The following is an 18,607-nucleotide window of genomic DNA, read 5'->3' on the forward strand; positions in this document are numbered from 1 at the left end:
TAGTTGGGCATGGCACACCCCTATAGTCCCAGCTACTTGGGAAACTGAGGCAGGAGAAGCGCTTGAACCTGGAAGGCAGAGGTTGCAGTGAGCCGAGATTGCCCCATTCTACTCCAGCCTGGGTGACAGAGTGAGACTCCCGTCTCTCAAAATAAATAAATAAATAAAATAAATAAATAAATAAAATTTAAAAATACAAAAAAATCAAACCAAATAAAATCAATCAACCAACACCCATTCTATTTAAGGTTCCAAAAGGCAGTAGCTGGACCCGGCTGCAGAGCACACTCCCACCTCGCCTCTGTCTCAAAAGTACATCCTCTACGTGCGGTTCTCCTTAAACAACTTTAATGTCTGGGTTGGGGAGGCAGGTAGAGCGAGTAGAGGCAGCTGCTAGAGGCTGGTTGCTGACTCCAGGCCACGTTCCAGGAAGTATCGGTGGGAAGTACGGGGACGGGCTTGGGACCCTTCATTGAGGAAGTAGGATGTGATCTTCCTGAGTCCCTCCTGATCCTCGGGTGCTGAGTCCTCCCTGTGGGAGACAGGTGATGACAGTGACCACCATCATGGGGAGCAACCCTCTCAGGCAGGGCTGAACCCTGGCCTCCCTCCTTCCTTCCCTATAGCACCCCCACGACATCCATGACACCCACCATATAACATCTTCCGCCTCTTTCTCCAGGATGGTCTGAGCCGTGCGCCAGCTGAACCGGACAAACTGGGGGAAGCCGAACACAGGCTCCACGTGCTCCTTCAACCACGCTTTTGTCTTGGGATCTGGGGTAGGGTGGGCAATGGTGACAGTCCGTAACATTCAAGCTCCTTGCCACTCTTTTTTTTTCTCTCTTTGAGATGGAGTCTCACTCTGTCCCCAGGCTGGAGTGCAGTGGCGCCATCTCAGCTCACTGCAACCTCCGCCTCCCGGGTTCAAGCAATTCTCCCGCCTCAGCTGGGACTGAGGCACCCAAGTAGCTGGGACTACAGGCACACGCCACCGTGCCCAGCAAAATTTTGTATTTTTAGTAGTGACGAGGTTTCACCATGTTGGCCAGGATGGTCTCAATCGCTTGACCTCGTGATCTAACCACCTCGGCCTCCCAAAGTGCTGGGATCACAGGCGTGAGTCACCACGCCCGGCCTCCATGCCACTCTTCTAAGGCTTCCTCCGGAGTACCTGGGGCACCTCCTATTGTCTGAGGCACCTTCTTGCCACAGGACCTTTACCTGGCCAAGAACTGCTCAAAGGGCAGTGCAGGGAGACTGCCTCTGAGACATCTCCTTGACCTCCAAAAACAAGTAATTAAACATTTTTATTTTATTTATTTATTTATTGTTTGAGATGGAGTCTTGCTCTGTCGCCCAGGCTGGAGTGCAGTGGTGTGATATCGACTCACTGCAACCTCCATCTCCCAGGTTCAAGCGATTCTCCTGCCTCAGCCTCCCAAGTAGCTGGGACTACAGCCACCCACCACCATACCTAGCTAATTTTTGTATTTTTAGTAGAGATGGGGTTTCACCGTATTGGACAGTCAGGCTGGTCTCAAACTCCTGATCTCAGGTGATCCACCCACTTCAACTTCCCAAAGTGCTGGGATTACAGGTATGAGCCACCATGCCCAGTCTCTTTATTTTTTTTGAGATAGGGTCTCGCTCTATTACCTAGGCTGGAGTGTAGTGGCATGATCACAGCTCAATGCAACCTCTGCCTCCCAGGCTCAAGCCATCCGCCCACCTCAGCCTCCCAAGTAGCTGGGACTACAAGTGTGCACCACCACACCCGGCCAATTTTTGTATCTTTTGTAGAGATGGGGTTTTGCCATATTGCCCAGGCTGGTCTTGAATTCCTGAGTTCACATGATCTACCTGCCTCTGTCTCTTTTTTTTTTTTGAGACAGAGTCTCACTCTGTCGCCCGGGCTGGAGTGCAGTGGCCGGATCTCAGCTCACTGCAAGCTCCGCCTCCCGGGTTCACGCCATTCTCCTGCCTCAGCCTCCCAAGCAGCTGGGACTACAGGCGCCTGCCACCTCGCCCGGCTAGTTTTTTGTATTTTTTTTAGTAGAGACGGGGTTTCACAGTGTTAGCCAGGATGGTCTCGATCGCCTGACCTCGTGATCCGCCCATCTCGGCCTCCCAGAGTGCTGGGATTACAGGCTTGAGCCACTGCGCCCGGCCGCCTCTGTCTCTTAAAATGCTAGGATTACAGGCATGAGCCACCTCGCCCAGCCTGTCATTAAACATTATTATTGTTATTATTTTGAGACGGAGTTTCGCTCATTTCCCAGGTTGGAGTGCAATCGTGTGATCTCAGTTCACTGCAACCTCCACCTCCCAGGTTCAAGCAATTCTCCTGCCTCAGCCTCCCGAGTCGCTGGGATTACGGGCATGTGCCACCATGTCCAGCTAATTTTGTATTTTTAGTAGAGATGGGGTTTCACCATGTTGGTCAGGCTGGTCTCGAACTCCTGAACTCAAGGGATCCACCCGCCTCAGCCTCCCAAAGTGCTTGGATTACAGGTGTGAGCCACCATGCCCGGCTAACATTATTTTTTTTTTTTGACATAAGATCTCACCTTGTCACCCAGGCTGGAGTGCAGTGGCATAATCATAGCTCACTGCAGCTTCAAACTCCTGGGCTCAAGCAACCCACCCACCTTAGCCTGCGTAGCTGGGACTGCAAGTGGGTACCACTATAACTGGCTAATTTTTTAAATTTTTTATAGAGATGGGGATCTCGCTGTGTTGCCCAGGTTGGTCTTGAACTCAAGGACTCAAGCGGTTCTCCTACCTCAGTTTCCCAAAGTGCTGGGATTATAGGCATGAGCCACCACGCCTAGTCCGCTTCCCCTTAACAAAGGGGCAGATGCCCACTGTGGGTCTCAGTCCATCACTGGGGCTCCAGAGAGACAGTAAAGTGGGAAGCGGGGAAGACAGCAGCAATCCTATGGCCTGGAATCCAGCTCCGTCACTCACTGGCTGTGTGGCCATGAACAAATGGCACCACTGTCTAACACTTGGCCTCTTTCACTGTGGAGTAGGGTGACCAGAACAATTTAGAAAACCTCCAGCTGGGCACAGTAGTTCACACCTGTAATCCTAGCTGTTTGGAAGTCCAAGGCAGGAGGATCACTTAAGCCCAGGAGTTCAAGACCAGGCTGGGCAACATAGGGAGATCCCATCTCTTTAAAAAAAAAAAGGAAAAAAGGGCCGGGGTGGTGGCTTATGGCTGTAATCCCAGCACTTTGACAGACCAAGGTGGGAGGACTGCCTGACTCCAGGAGTTTGAGACCAGCCTGGGCAACATGACAAGACCCCATCTTTATAAAAACAAAAATAGGATAGGCGCGGTGGCTCACGCCTGTAATCCCAGCACTTTGGGAGGCTGAGTCGGGCAGATCACCTGAGGTTGGGAGTTCAAGACCAGCCTGACCAACATGGAGAAACCTCGTCTCTACTAAAAATACAAAATTAGCGGGGCGTGGTGGCGCGTGCCTGTAATCCCAGCTACTCGCAAGGCTGAGGCAGGAGAATCACTTGAAGCCAGGAGGTGGAGGTTTCAGTGAGCCGAGATCGCACCATTGTACTCCAGCCTGGGCAACAAGAGCAAAAGTCTGTCTCAAAAAATAAATAAAAATAAAAAATAGAAACAAAAAATAAGCAAAATAAAATGATAAATGACAGAAAGGAAGAAAAGAAAACCTCAGAAGTGTGCTCAGCTCTGGCCATTTCAACATTAGTACCATGGTCACTGTCTGCTCACCATTGGGGTAGCCTGAGCCATAATCAGTATCTGAGTCCTGCAGTTTCTCCACGAACTTCCATTTCTTCACGGCCTGGTCCCGGGCCACCTGTGGGCAAGACAGGCACCTGGAATCTCCCTCCTCCCCCGTGGTGGCCATGCCTGGCCCCCATATAGTGGGATGGTGGACGCTGGCCATGGCTAGTAGGGTACTGACCTTGGCACAGATGCTGGCAGCACTAACTACTGGGTAGAGGGCATCTGCTTTGGCCTTGACCGTCACCTCAATCCCGGGAAAACTTTGCTGCAGCCGCGCCTGGTATGTCTCTGGCATCCCTACAGTGTCCACGAACACCTGCCACAGCAACAGACACATATTAATTGAACAAACAACTGTACCAATGCTCTAGCCTCACAGCCCTGGCATGTTCTTGCTGCTACCCAGAATCCTCTTCTCATAGCCCATCCCCAGGCTGGATCAATCAGGGATTTCAACTTAAACATCTCCCTCCAGACCAGGCAAAGTCGTTCACGCCTGTGATCCCAGCACTTTGGGAGGTTGAGGCGGGAGGATCACTTGAGCCTGGGAATTTGAGACCAGGCTTGGCAACACAGTGAGACCCCATCTTTACAAAAACATAAAATAAATACAATAAAATAAAACAAAGAAAAAAAATCACCTCCTGAAGAGGCTTCCTCTGATCATGCTGCATCTGCTCTACACTTATTTAGCACCTACTGCATGCCAGATACTGTTCTAGGAACTGAGGTGGCAGAAAACACTAGAAAAAAAAATTGGTAGAGTGCGTTGGCACATGCCTGTAATCCCAACACTTTAGGAAGCCAAAGCGGGAGGATCGCTTGAGGGCAGGTGTTCAAGACCAACCTGGACAACATATGGAGACCATGTTTCTACAAAAAATAAAAAATTAGCTAGGTGTAGTGGTAAATAAAGGCTTGAAGGAGGTGAGGAACTAAACCGTGCAGAGATCTGGGGAAGAGGGCTCTAGGTGTGAGAACAGCCAGTGCAAAGGCCCTGAGCTGGGACCAGGTCCATGATGCTGCGCCCTTGCACGGGGTTCTATGGCTACAGCACTGAAGAGAGGGGTCAAGAGCGGCTGGGAGAAAGTGGTATCTCCACAGCAGTACTGTTTTCAGAAACCATCTTTATTTTTTGTTTACCAGCTGAACATTTTTCTGCCCAGGCTAGGCCCTGAACCCCCACGGGCAAGTCCCTTGTCTGTCTATGCCAGTTACTGCATCGCCAGCTCTGCATTTGGACCTGATCCTCATGTCCCACCTCAGCAAGGCCTACCTTGCAATAATTCCTTTCTTTCTTCTTCTTCTTGTAGAGATGGGGTCTTGCTATGTTGCCCAGGCTAGTCTGGAACTCCTGGCCTCAACCAATTTGCTCACCTCAGCTTCCCAAAGTGCTGGGATTACAGGCATGAGCCACCACACCCAGCATACAATTCCTACATTGAGGTTATTTTGCCTTGTTATTCTCTCAAAATGGTCCGTTCTTTCACTGACAGCATTCGAGGCAATGCTGATTTATGTTTTTCTCTGGTAATTTAATGTAATTCTCCCCCACTCGACTGTAAATTTTTCTGATTTAATTTCCACTGTGATCAGAAAACTGAATGTCGAGATGTGCATTTCTTTTCTTTTTTTTTTTTTTTTTTGAGACGGAGCCTCGCTCTGTTGCCCAGGCTGGAGTGCAGTGGCGCGATCTCGGCTCACTGCAAACTCCGCCTCCCAGGTTCACACCATTCTCCTGCCTCAGCCTCCCGAGTAGCTGGGACTACAGGCGCCTGCCACCGTGCCCAGCTAATTTTTTGTATTTTTAGTAGAGACGGGATTTCACTGTGTTAGCCAGGATGGTCTCCATCTCCTGACCTTGTGATTCGCCCGCCTCGGCCTCCCAAAGTGCTGGGATTACAGGTGTGAGCCACAGGAGATGTGCATTTCAAAAAGACTACCTTCTGTTGCTGCATGGGGAACAGATTGGAGGGGACAGGGGAGTGGGGGACGAGAGACGATGCTCAGCAGGTGTCTAGGGTGTGGGAGGTATCCTGGGCTAGGACAGAGGTGGCAGGGAGATACATGTGGGATTTGTTCTGCAGACTGACCCTTTAGGATGAGGGAGAGATTAGATGGAGATGGGACTAGGGGCTACACTGTGGTCCTCAGTGTGGCACACATTTAGGGCAGAAACAGGAGCATGAAATCAACAGTAGCAATGAATATGCCTGAGGCACTCCAGACGTATCTGATGCTGAATCTGCTGACACTGCACATTTTTGCCCACATTTACTTCTTTTTATTTTATTTTTATTCTTTGCTCTGTCCCCCAGGCTGGAGTGCAATGGCGCGATCTCAGCTCACTGCAACCTCCGCCTCCCAGGTTCAAGCGATTTCAGTAGAGACAGGGTTTCATCATGTTGGCCAGAATGGTCTTCAACTCCTGACCTCAGGTGATCTGCCCACCTCAGCCTCCCAAAGCACTGGGATTACAGCCTTGAGCCACCGCGCCTGGCCTCCCATTTTTAGTTTAGTTTTTATTATTTTTAGTTTTTTATTTATTATTATTTTTTGAGACAGAGTCTCACTCTGTTGCCCAGGTTGGAGTGCAATGGCACAATCTTGGCTCACTGCAACTTCTGCCTCCTGGGTTCAAGCGATTCTCCTGCTTCAGCCTGCTGAGTAGCTAGGATTACAGGCGCCCGCCACCACGTCCATCTAATTTTTGTATTTTTAGTAGAGACGAGGTTTCACCATGTTGGTCAGGCTGGTCTCGAACTCTTGATCTCCGGTGATCTACCCACCGCGGCCTCCCAAAGTGCTGCGATTATAGGCGTGAGCCACTGGGCCCGGCCTCCATTTTTATTTTTGGGTTGGGGGGTCTTCCTTTGTCACTGAAGATGGAGTGCTGTGGCATGATCATGGCTTACTGCAGTCTAGAACTCCTGTTTTGTCCCCAGTTTATCCTGAGATGACCAAATGGGGACAACTCAACACTTAACTCACCTGGGTGACGTTCACGCCCTGGTCCAATGCATACTGTATAAGCCCAGTGGCTGTATCATGTGACAGGGAGTTCAGGTTGTATTTGACTCTGTGGTGGGGAACAGAGCCCAGTTAACCTCATTCTAGGAAGAAAGCCCAGTCAGCCCATGCTGGCTGCCCCTTTCCCACAGCCCCTCCCGGGTACCCCTCACCGCCCAAGCATGCTTGTAGAGATGAGGTTTGGAGATAGCACGTCCAGCGCCCAGCCGACAAAGTCCCTGTTCTCCTCCATTTTCGCAAAGAGCCTTTCCCGCTCGCTCTCCAATAGGGTCTTTGAGTCTGGGAGGAGGTTTGGAAGAGAAGGGGAACAGCTGCTTCTCCCAGTTCCTGCCCTTCCTTTTCAGTTCTCACCTGCCCCTGCACATACCCAGGAATCCCTTCCCCAGACGCACACCTCGGGCTCACCTGCCACTTTCAGGGCCTCCAGATCTCTCAGGCGGGACAGGGGACAATAACAGATGGCGTAGACCATGGGGCCTGGGGAGAAGGGGTGTCAGTTTTCTGGCAGCCGGATGGTAACAGGGATGGATGGTAACTTTCACTGAGCCCGTGAAAGTTACCATCCATCCCTGTTCTACCATCACTGCTTCTTTGGGTGCCATCACCACGACCACATCCCCTCCCCTGGCGCGGTGCAATCCCGACTCCCGTTTCCCGCATCCCCCGTGCCACGCCCCTCCCCTCCCTGGCCCTAGGGGCGCACCCAGGACGGGGCCCCTGCCCGCCTCATCGACGCCCAGGACGCAAGGCTCCTTGCGGCACACCGCGGGCACAGGCGAACTCAGGCGACAGCGGCCCGTATTGTCTCTCTCCAGCTCGCTGAGATCCATGCTGCCTCGGCCGCCGCCACCAGCTGCAAGAACTAACACTCCAGGAGCGCGTCTCGGCGCGCGTTTTCCGCGGGCCTTGCAGCGGCGCCTGTTTCCGGCCAATCCGCGGGCAGAACACGCCTCTGTCGCTCCCACCGCCGTGGACGCTTACGCAGCCGACGCCTACGCCGCTGCCGTGCGCTCTTCTGGGAATTGTAGTCCCGAAGGACTGCAGCCGAACACTCAGCGTGGGGAATTCGGTGGACCGGGTCACTTTGCAAGCTCTACTTCACGGTCTCTGGGGCCCCGCCTGCGTTGGCCGTTGGGAAAAAGGGGAAATAAAAGGGAAACTGAGACGAAGCTTCGAAGACCCAGCCTAATGGGGAACTAGAGGGTCAAATATCACCCACTCCCAGGACACGGGTCCCTGAATCACTGCGTCCCCGACTTCCACCTGGATTCAGGCCCTGTACTCGCAGTCCCTTCTTCTGTACACATTCTAAGTCCCCTGAACCAGGTAGCCCCGCTTCCACTAAACTCAGGCTTTTGGATTTGGAGTCCCCAAACTCCCTCCCTTGGTTGCTGCCTTCAGCCCACCCCCACTCCCCGCAAGATCTGTGCTTCCTACCCTCTCTCTCATTCAGGCCAAGCCTTCCCCACCCCCATTGGAGATCACAGACCTCAGTGGACTCCTGCTCAGGGTCTGTACCCACTATATAGAAGCTCATTCCTCCCAACTTAGAATGAATGTCCCCACCCCTACCCCGACATCCTCCGCCTTTTGTTTTTTTTAGACACGGTGTCTCTCTGTTGCCCAGGCTGGATGGAGTGCAGTGGTGCGATCTTGGCTCACTGCAACCTCCACCTCCTGGGCTGACGCGACCCTCCCACCTCCGTCTCCTAAGCAGCTGGACTACAGGTGCACACCACACCACCACGCCCAACTATTTTTTGGTATTTTTTGTAGAGACGGGGTCTCACTATGTTGCCCAGACTGGCTTCAAACTCCTGGGCTCAAGTAATCCGGCCGCCTCTGCCTCCCAAAGTGTTGGGATTACAAGCCTGAGCCACAGTGCCTGGCCTCCACACTTCTTCTATTCCCTGGACTCACTGGGGCTCATGTCCTCTGCCTGTGGGTTCCCGCCCCTTACCAGGCTCATGCCCCTTCCTCAGGGTCCTAGTTCATTGTCTTTTTATCTCCTTTTATTCCTCTGTGCCGCGCCCCCCCCTCCTCTTTTTTTTTTTTTTTTTTTTTTTTTTTTTAAGACAGGGTGTTACTTTGTTGCCCAGGCTGGATAGCAGTGTAGCGATCCCGGCTCACTGTAACCTTTGCCTCCCAGGCTCAAGCGATCCTCCCTCCCCGTCCTACCGAGTAGCTGGGACCACAGGCATGTGCCGCCACGCTCGTCTAATTTTAAAAATTTTTATGGAGCGATGATCTAAACTATATTGCCCAGACTGGTCTTTAACTCCTGGACTCAAGAGATGCGCCTGTCTCGGCCTCCCAAAATACTGGAATTACAGGCGTGAGCCCTAGCACCCGGCGCCCCCTCCACTTCTCTTTCTCCCTAGATATCAGCCGGGCTCTCGGCTCCTGACTCAGCTTCCATCTAACCATATCAGCCTCAAGTCACTCAAGACTTGGAGCCCCAGTTCTCCCTTCCCCAAACTCACTTCATAGCCCCTGCGCTGCGCACCGCACGTCCTCCCTCCACGCCCACCCTGGGCCCCGCGGCTTGCCCCGGCCCTGCGTCCTCTGCTCCCCTCTCTCACTCGGGCTCAGAGCCTCCAGTCGCAGTCGAAGGGCTTGCAGGATGGACAATCCCGTTGCCGGCAGGGTCGTAACTGGATCAGGTTCTTCGGGTCCATGAAAACTGGGCCTGGCGCTGTGCCGACTACCTCGCGGCTGCGCTCCTGCTTGCCCAGGTCGCAGAAACACCGCCACTTTCCCCACGGGCCGAGGATTGAGTCCTCGACTTCTAGAGAAGGAGGGCAGAGGTGAAGACGTACGTGGAGGGGGCCTACTCCCAATCCCCTCCCCCAGAGAGGAAGAAAGATAAAGATACCAACAAATAAGAGAAGCGCATATTCGCTAGACTCTGCCTCTATGCCAGACACCCCGCCATAGATTATCTCATTTAATTTTTTTTTTTTTAGACAGGGTCTCGCTCTGTCGCCCAGGCGGGAGTGCAGTGGCACAGTCACAGCTCACTGCAGCCTCAACTTCCTGGGCTCAAGCAGTCCTCCTACCTCAGCCTCCCAAGCAGCTAGGACTACAGGCACATGCCACCATGCCTGGCTAATTTTTTGCAGAGACGGTGTTTCACCATGTTGCCCAGGCTGGTCTGGAACTCCTGGGCTCAAGTAATACTCCCATCTCAGCCTCCCAAAGTGCTGGGATTACAGGTGTGAGCTGGCCACCGTGTCCTGCCTCATTTAATCTTTCCATGAGCCTCAGGTGGGGAAACCAAGAGACAGCAAGCCAACCTTCCAAGCTCATACACGGGGTAAGTGGCCCAGAGGAACTACAACCTGACACTTTCAGGCTGTGCCAGCCTGCACAGTTGTGAGTGCCCTATAACATCCTTGGTGCCCGCCATCTGAAGCTGACTTCTGTCTTCAGGGGTGTGACCATGGCCCTGAAGCAGGCACAATGCCAACTGACCAGCAGGGCTATCAAGTGATAAATGGCATAATTGACAGAATGAAGGTAAGTAAATCTCCTGGTGCTGTGCTAGCACATACAAACCAAATTTTTATGATCAGGTTTTTATTTTTATTTTTATTTTCATTTTTATTTTTTGAGACAGGATCTTACTCTGTTACCCAGGTTGGAATGTAAGGGCATAATCATGGCTCACTGCAGCCTCAAATTCCTTGGCACAAATGGTACTCCTGTATCAGCCTCTTGAGTAGCTGAGACAGGCGCATGCCACCATGACAGGCTAATTTATTTTTTGTTTTTATTTATTTGTTTAATTTTGTAGAGAAGGGGGTCTCTCCATGTTGCCCAGGCTGTTCTTAAACTCCTGGGCTCAAGCAGTCCTTCCGCCTCGGCCTCCCAAAGGGCTGGGCCATCACGTCAGGCTAATTTTAAAATCTTTTTTGTAGAGATGGAGTCTTGCTATGTGAGCCAGGCTAGTCTGGTCTCTGAGACCAAGGGATCCTCCCACCTCAGCCTCCCAAAGTGCTCGGGTTACAGGAGTGAACTACCGCGCTGGCCACTAGGATCACTTCAAAAGGCTCTTTACTGAATCTGCCCCTTTCCCCTATGAGACAGATCTTATTCCAACTCCTTTTTTTTTTTTTCTTTTTGAGACGGAGTCTCGCTCTGTGGCACAGGCTGGAGTGCAGTGGCCGGATCACAGCTCACTGCAAGCTCCGCTTCCTGGGTTTAGGCCATTCTCCCGCCTCAGCCTGCCGAGTAGCTGGGACTACAGGCGCCCGCCACCTCGCCCGGCTAGTTTTTTTGTGTTTTTCAGTAGAGACGGGGTTTCACCATGTTAGCCAGGATGGTCTCGATCTCCTGACCTCGTGATCCGCCCGTCTCGGACTCCCAAAGTGCTGGGATTACAGGCTTGAGCCACCGTGCCAGGCCTCCAACTCCGATCTTATCCCAACTCGCGGCTCACCAAGGTCTGACACCTGCTACCCTCCCACACCCACTCTGCCACACCTCACCGACCTCTTCCCATTTCTCCTTCAGGCCTTTTCACCTTGGCACTTGCTATTCCCTCTTTCTTAGACATTCTTTCCATTTGGGGTTTTCGCTTGTCCTTCTCGCTGCACTGGTCATGGGTCTTCTGCAGTCGGACCCTCTCTGACTTCCCAAGCTTGCCCGCCCCCTTCTTTCTCTGCCTCTGCCCTTCCTGGCACCTATCCCCGAGTGGCATCTTCAGTGTCCTACCCACACCCCCTCTTCCCCTGGGAGCTGCTTTAAAGCAGTATCTATTTCAACGTATCCAAGAGTAAACCGAGCCTCAGAGAACAGTAACCAGCCCAAGGAGACGCCTCCAGTGCAGAGCTGGGTGGAGATTTGCAGCCCGCGGAAGAAGGTCCCTTTGCAGCCAGCAGGAGAAGTAGGGCAACGGGGAGCCTATGGACATTGTCACCCCCGCCGCCTGAGGTTACCCTTTAGATGCTGCAGCCTCAGCTGCTCCCAGGTGTCACCTTCGCCCTGCTGGCCGAAGTACTGATAGTCCTGGTAGACCTGGGCAGGGGTCGCCAGCGGCAGGAGTAGCAGAGGCGCCAGTAGCAGCGCCACCGGGGTCCGGGCCATCCCCGACTCCAACGGCACCCAGCGCGCTCGCAGGCAAGAGTCGTGCGCGGAGTCTGGGGCGGCCGCATTACCCCCGCGGGCCGGTGCAGTGGTCCCGGCCGAAGGCAACACGTCTCCCCCCGGCGCCCACAGGCAAATGGACCCGGCCGCACGCTCCCCCGCACCTGAGGGTGCAGTGGACCCGACCGCTCCGCTCGTTCGCTCCCTCCTCTGCGCAGCGCACGTCTTGGTTCGGGCCAGGCATAAAAGGCTTCGCGGCCCAGGGCTCACTTGGCGCTGAGAACGCGGGTCCACGCGTGTGATCGTCCGTGCGTCTAGCCCTTGCCCACGCAGGTATGGACACCCGGAGTGCACCTGGCGGGAGGACCCCCTTCAAGCTGCTTTGGCCGGATCCTGACCTCAGTGCTGGCCGCCTTTGTTTTCCATCCGCTGTAGTGGTCTCCTTTGTCCTTGCGGAGGAAACCGAGGCCACAGCCTTGCAGCGCAGGCCGGATCGCCCTGTTCCCCGCCCCCTGCTCGAGGGGGCCTCACTGTCTCCTTCTGGACTTGGGGCTTGCGACACCGCGCTCTGGCCGACTCGCTTGTGGGGGGCTAGTGGCAGTGGCTGGGTCACTCGTGCTCTGGTCAGGAGGGCGGGTCTCCGGCAGCCTCCGGGCTTCGTAGACCCAGTACCCAGGAGGGTGAGGGTTGGTGCTGTCGCCTCCGCCGTGCTGACTCAGTCACAGGGCCCAGCACGCAGCGCGACCTTGGGGTGGGAGGACAAAGGGTATTCCCAGGCGCATTGACCGGACAGGGGTCTCAGCTTTCAGTCATGGCCTCCGGTAACGCGCGCATCGGAAAGCCAGCCCCTGACTTCAAGGCCACAGCAGTGGTTGACGGCGCCTTCAAAGAGGTGAAGCTGTCGGACTACAAAGGTGAGCGCAGGCCGGAGCGGACCCAGGTAGAAGCAGAAGCGGGGTCGTGCTTGAGAGAGGCTGGGCCCTAACTCCTCTTTGTCCCTCCTCCCCAGGGAAGTACGTGGTCCTCTTTTTCTACCCTCTGGACTTCACTTTTGTGTGCCCCACGGAGATCATCGCGTTCAGCAACCGTGCCGAGGACTTCCGCAAGCTGGGCTGCGAAGTGCTGGGCGTCTCGGTGGACTCTCAGTTTACCCACCTGGCTTGGTATGAGCAGAGGCCAGAGAGGGAGGTTGCAGCTAAGCTCACACCCTCGGGTCCGAGCTGTGTGGCTTCGTGACCATTGCTCAATCTCTGGAACCTGCATTTCCCCATCTTGAAAATAATGGAAATATTGCAGCCCAAGTTTTTAAGGATGGCAGTAATTAGCATTTGGCAGCTAGTTGCCTGACACATAGAGTTGCAGATGCAACTCAGATGCAACTTTATCTGCTCTATCTACTAGTTCCCAGGAGGGAGGCTGTGCTGCCCTATTTCATAAAGATGGAAACTCTGGTTCACCGAAGTGAAGGGCTGTACCCCATGACACAGCTAGAGGAGGATGGGGACTCTTCACACGGGCTCTCTGCTGGGTGATGCTGCAAGTTACAAGCACATGTGAAGCCACTTAGCTGGAGCGTTGTCTCTCAAGCTTAGTCTTCCCAGCTGTGGAAGACTTCCCCACCCAGGGTGGGGTGGGTGAGGCTCCCAGCAGCCTACTCTAAAGCCCCTTATCTTTGGCCTCCAGGGCTTATCACATTGGGCCCACAGGGTGAGGACTGGGCTCTACCAGGCATCCTGAGGCCCCCAACTCTGTCTTCTCTACTCCCAGGATCAACACCCCCCGGAAGGAGGGAGGCTTGGGCTCCCTGAACATCCCTCTGCTTGCTGACGTGACCAGACGCTTGTCTGAGGATTACGGCGTGCTGAAAACAGATGAAGGCATTGCCTACAGGTACTGTGGGACCCTCAGCCCGGCTCATGGAGACCCCCCATTCCTGTGGTGCTGGAACCACTCCTGTACAATGTCTTCTCTGCCCCCAGCCCTGTGGCTAGTAGCGGGCGGTTGGTAGTCCCTTCCTTGTCTCTGGCAGTGGGAGCTCCCAGCTCCTCACTGGGAACCCTGATGTCTTCAGGGGCCTATTTATCATCGATGGCAAGGGTGTCCTTCGCCAGATCACTGTTAATGATTTGCCTGTGGGACGCTCCGTGGATGAGGCTCTGCGGCTGGTCCAGGCCTTCCAGTACACAGACGAGCATGGGGAAGGTGAGCAGAAACACACATGACACATGGGTACATACTCAGTGCCTCTGTCACTCATGCAAACATTCACTGCCTGTCCTCTGACCTGTCTAGATGGGTGTTAGGGCCCCAAAGAAGATTCAGCTCAGGGGTTTATCTGCAGGAAGTTTCTAGTGTGGTAGGAGACAAATACCCCTGACATTCAACCAAGGTGGACAAAGGAGCTGGGCTCACTGGCTCACGCCTATAATGCCAGCACTTTGGGAGGCTGTGACGGGTAGATCACCTGAGGTCAGGAGTTTGAGACCAGCCTGACCAACATGGTGAAACCCCGTCTCTACTAAAAACACAAAAAAATTAGCTGGGCGTGGTGGCATGCGCCTGTAATCCCAGCTACTTGAGAGACAGAGGCAGGAGTTCTCTTGAATCTGGGAGGCAGAGGTTACAGTGAGTCGAGATCGTACCATTGTACTCCAGCTTGGGCAACAATTAGCCTGGCTTGTGAAGTGTACCTATAGTCCCAGCTACTCAGGAGGCTGAGGCCAGAGGATCGCTTGAGCCTGGGAGGTCGAGGCTGTAGTGAGCTGTGATTGCACCACTGCACTCCAGCCTGGGTGACACAGCAAAACCCTGTCTCAAAAAACAAACAGGCCGGGCACGGTGGCTCACGCCTGTAATCCCAGCAGCATTTTGGGAGGCTGAGGCGGGTGGATCTCAAGGTCAGGAGTTTCAGACCAGCCTGGTAAACACAGTGAAACCCTGTCTCTACTAAAAATACAAAAAAATTAACTGGGTGTGGTGGTGGGTGCCTGTAATCCCAGCTACTTGGGAGGCAGATGCAAGAGGATTGCTTGAACCCGGGAGGGGGTTGCAGTGAGCCAAGATCGCACCACTGCACTCCATCCCAGGCCCAGTGTGAGACTCCATCTCAAAAAAAAAAAAAAAACCAAAACAACAACAACAACAAAACCTGTAGGGGTGGGGCAGAGGGACAAAGATGGGGTTAAAGAGGCCGAAAAGACAGGAAGATGCTGTGTCTCATGCCTGTAGTTCCACCTACTCTGGAGAGTGAGGCAGAAGATTGCTTAAGCCTAGGAGTTTGAGTCCAGCCTAGGCAACATAGGAATACTCCATCTCTTAAAAAAGAAAAGAAAAGAAAAAGAAAAAAGAGGCCAGATGTCATGGCTCACACCTGTAATCCCAGCACTTTGGGAGGCCTAGGAGGGTGGATCACCTGAGGTCGGGAGTTCGAGACCAGCTTGACCAACATGGAGAAACCCCGTCTCTACTAAAAATACAAAATTAGCTAGGCGTGGTGGTGCATGCCTGTAATCCCAGCTACTTGGGAGGCTGAGGCAGGAGAATCACTTGAAGCTGAGAGGCAGAAGTTGCGGTGAGCCGAGATCGTGCCATTGTACACCAGCCTGGGCAATAAGAGTGAAGTGAAACTCTGTCTCAAAAAAAAAAAAAAAGAAAAAAGAAAAAGGAGAGGTGGGTGGCAAAAAGAAATTGAAGAATTAAGAGTAGGAAACACACCAACTAGAAAATACTGAACTTGGCTAGGCTCAGTGGCTCACGCCTGTAATCCTAGCACTTTGGGAGGCCAAGGTTGGGGGGGGGGTGGATCACCTGAGGTCAGGAGTTCGAGATCAGCCTGACCAATATGGTGAAACCCCGTCTCTACTAAAAGTACCAAAAAATTAGCAGGGCGTGGTGGCGGGCACTTGTAGTCCCAGCTACTCAGCAGACTGAGGCAGAAGAATCGCTTGAACCCAGGAGGCAGAGGTTGTAGTGAGCCGAGATCACACCACTGTACTCCAGCCTGGGCGACAGAACAGGACTCTGTCTCAAAGAAAAAGAAAAGAAAAAGATAAAATACTGAACTTGGCTGGGCATGGTGGCTCACACCTATAATCCCAGCACTTTGGGAGGCCAAGATGGGCAGATGACTTGAGGTCAGGAGTTCAAGACAAGCGTGGCTAACATCGTCTCTACCAAAAATACAAAAAGTAGCCAGGCATGGTGGTGCACCCCTGTAATTCCAGCTACTTGGGAGTCTGGGGCACAAGAATCGCTTGAACCCAGAAGGCAGAGGTTGCATGAGCTGAGATCATGCCGCTGTACTTCAGCCTGGGTAACAAAACAAAACTTTTTCTCAAAAAAAAAAAAAAAAAGAGAGAAAGAAAAAATACTAAACTGGGCTTGGAGGGCTTCTCTTTTTTTTGAGACAGAGTCTTGCTCTGTCGCCCAGGCTGGAGTGCAGTGGCACCACCTCGGTTCACTGCAAGCTCCGTCTCCCGGGTTCACGCCATTCTCCTGCCTCAGCCTCCTGAGTAGCTGGGACTACATGCACCCGCCGCCACGCCCGGCTAATTTTTTTTTTGTATTTTTAGTAGAGACAGGGTTTCACTGTGTTAGCCAGGATGGTCTTGGTCTCCTGACCTTGTGATCCACCCGCTTTGGCCTCCCAAAGTGCTGGGATTACAGGGGTGAGCCACAGCGTCCGGCTGGAGGGCTTCTCTTAATATCCACATTCCTGGGCCTGGACCACTTCCAGCATTTTCTTCTGCAACACAGGCCCTTGTTTGCTTCACCTTGAACCTGGGGCTGTAGCTTTCATGTGCATCCTTGTGTCTTCCCACAGTTTGTCCCGCTGGCTGGAAGCCTGGCAGTGACACGATTAAGCCCAACGTGGATGACAGCAAGGAATATTTCTCCAAACACAATTAGGCTAGCCAACGGATAGTAAGCTTGTGCCTCTATGTAGGTGCCTGTGCTGGGTGTCCATCTGTGCCCCCACCTGGGTGCCCTGTGCTGACCCAGGAAAGGCCAGACCTGCCCCTCCAAACCCTATAGTCTGGGACCCTGGAGGGCTAGGCCAAGGCCTTCTCATGCCTCTACCTAGGAGCTGAATAGTGACACCCTCCCCCGAGCCCACCTAGCCGCACACAGGCCTAGAAGTGACCAATAAAGTATTAGGGATAGGTGTAAATCTGTGTTGGTGTGCTCTCTCCTTTCGTCCTCCCCTGCAACACCGTCCCTTCTCCAAGCTCAGGCTTGGGAAACTGACCCTGTGGTTGCTCATCTTCGCCACACGGTGGCGGTCTTATCACATGCTCAGTGCCTGCTCTTTTCCTCCTTGCGCTCAAGGCGGTTTCCGAGGAGTAGGGCATGCCTTTTGTCCCTTGCAAATCCCGGGATGCCCTACATCCAGAAATCTGGCCATACAAGGCAGCGCCCACATTTTGTCACCAGCCAGCCTGGGTTCAAATACCATTTAAGAGCTGTGATCGTCTCTGGGTCTCTTCAACAGTAAAATAGGACTGCAAACCCAGATCACTATGCACGTGGTGAAAGTTGTAGGTGATGAGTTATGTGAAGCTCCGGGCCGAGGCCCCTGTGTGGGGCCCAGTTCCTAGTTCCTAAGATGGCTTCCTCGAGCTGGAAGGAACCCAGCCCAGTCTAGTCTTATGGGGAAGAGGGTGGGGACCCAGTCTTAAGAGCAGAACCAAGAATGAAAGCCTGAGCTACGTGCAGAGTGCAGAGTCCCTGCTGTGAGCTCTGCCCCACCCCAGGCTGGAAAGATTGCCTGTCTGCCCCTGGGGTGGGAGGGTGGCAGTTAGGCTAGGAGGCAGGTATTAGCAGCAAGGCAGGGTTCCCAGGGGTGCAGTTTAATATTGTGTGCGTTCAGGCAAGTAGTTTTGCTATTCTATGCCCCAATTTCCTCCTACAGAACAGGGCTAATATGCTCATTTAATCCATGGATCCACTATTAATGCTGGTACCCACCTAATACCCTCTAAGGGTCACTCATCGCCCTTGGAATTTAATCTACATTCCTCCTCCCCAAGGCCCCTGCTCAGTCTCCCTTAACATCTGCCCTGTTGTGGTTCACTCAAATTATAGACATGCTGGCTTCCCGCTGTTCTTTCACAGGCTCACCTGGCTACAAAAATTTTGCCATTTAAGAGCTGCTCTCAGCTGAGCGGGGTGGCTCACGCCTGTAATCCCAGCACTTTGGGAGGCCAAGGCAGGCAGATCACCTGAGGTCAGGAGTTTGAGACCAGCCTGGCCAACATGATTAAACCCTCTCTACTAAAAATATAAAAATAAAAATTAGCCTGGCATGATGATGCACGCCTGTAGACCCAGCTACTTGGGAGGCTGAGGCAGGAGAATCACTTGAATCCTGTGGGCGGAGGTTGCAGTAAACTGAGATCGAGCCACTGCACTCCAGCCTGGGTGACAGAGGGAGACTCCATCTCAAAAAAAAAAAACAAAAGAAACTGTTACCTCTGATGCTGTTGTTACCCAGGATTTTCTCAGGACCCCACTTCTTCAAATCTGTTGAAAAGTTACAGCCACGCATGATGGCTCACACCTGTAATCCTAGCACTTTGGAGGCCGAGGCTGGCAGATGACCTCAGGTCAAGACTTCAAGACCAGCCTGGCCAACATGCCGAAACCCCATCTCTACTAACGATACAAAATTAGCTGGGCGTCGTGGCAGGCACCTATAATCCTAGCTACTTGGGA

The 18,607-nt window shown here is 53.2% G+C and overlaps 2 protein-coding genes across 2 annotated transcripts; one reads left to right on the forward strand and one right to left on the reverse strand.

Moving 5' to 3' along the window:
* Positions 1 to 214: 214 nt before the first annotated feature.
* Positions 215 to 7,747, reverse strand: RNASEH2A (ribonuclease H2 subunit A). Its single transcript, XM_023188807.1, has 8 exons — positions 7,509 to 7,747; positions 7,211 to 7,282; positions 6,958 to 7,084; positions 6,767 to 6,854; positions 3,954 to 4,091; positions 3,758 to 3,845; positions 654 to 777; positions 215 to 532 (listed from the first exon to the last, which is right to left on the reverse strand). The coding sequence occupies exons 1-8, from the start codon at positions 7,633 to 7,635 to the stop codon at positions 394 to 396; spliced, it is 903 nt and encodes a 300-aa protein (XP_023044575.1). The 5' UTR covers positions 7,636 to 7,747; the 3' UTR covers positions 215 to 393.
* A 4,188-nt stretch (positions 7,748 to 11,935) lies between these two features.
* On the forward strand, positions 11,936 to 17,063 carry PRDX2 (peroxiredoxin 2). The gene is made up of 6 exons (XM_023188806.2): positions 11,936 to 12,226; positions 12,696 to 12,807; positions 12,903 to 13,056; positions 13,661 to 13,783; positions 13,965 to 14,095; positions 16,716 to 17,063. The coding sequence occupies exons 2-6, from the start codon at positions 12,705 to 12,707 to the stop codon at positions 16,799 to 16,801; spliced, it is 597 nt and encodes a 198-aa protein (XP_023044574.1). The 5' UTR covers positions 11,936 to 12,226; positions 12,696 to 12,704; the 3' UTR covers positions 16,802 to 17,063.
* The last annotated feature ends 1,544 nt before the right edge of the window (positions 17,064 to 18,607 follow it).

This window comes from Piliocolobus tephrosceles, chromosome 21 (assembly GCF_002776525.5).
Source record: "Piliocolobus tephrosceles isolate RC106 chromosome 21, ASM277652v3, whole genome shotgun sequence".
NCBI lineage: Eukaryota > Metazoa > Chordata > Mammalia > Primates > Cercopithecidae > Piliocolobus > Piliocolobus tephrosceles.

Bases quoted from the DNA above. Each gene is read 5' to 3' on its own strand.
- RNASEH2A (XM_023188807.1), bottom strand. From the start codon at position 7,635: ATGGATCTCAGCGAGCTGGAGAGAGACAATACGGGCCGCTGTCGCCTG. The intron at 3,846-3,953 runs GTCAGTACCCTA...TCTTGCCCACAG, and splicing joins CTGCCAGCATCTGTGCCAAG to GTGGCCCGGGACCAGGCCGT. The intron at 778-3,757 runs GTGAGCAGACAG...ACCCTACCCCAG, and splicing joins TGGCTCAGGCTACCCCAATG to ATCCCAAGACAAAAGCGTGG.
- PRDX2 (XM_023188806.2), top strand. From the start codon at position 12,705: ATGGCCTCCGGTAACGCGCGCATCGGAAAGCCAGCCCCTGACTTCAAG. The intron at 12,808-12,902 runs GTGAGCGCAGGC...CCTCCTCCCCAG, and splicing joins GAAGCTGTCGGACTACAAAG to GGAAGTACGTGGTCCTCTTT. The intron at 13,057-13,660 runs GTATGAGCAGAG...CTCTACTCCCAG, and splicing joins CAGTTTACCCACCTGGCTTG to GATCAACACCCCCCGGAAGG.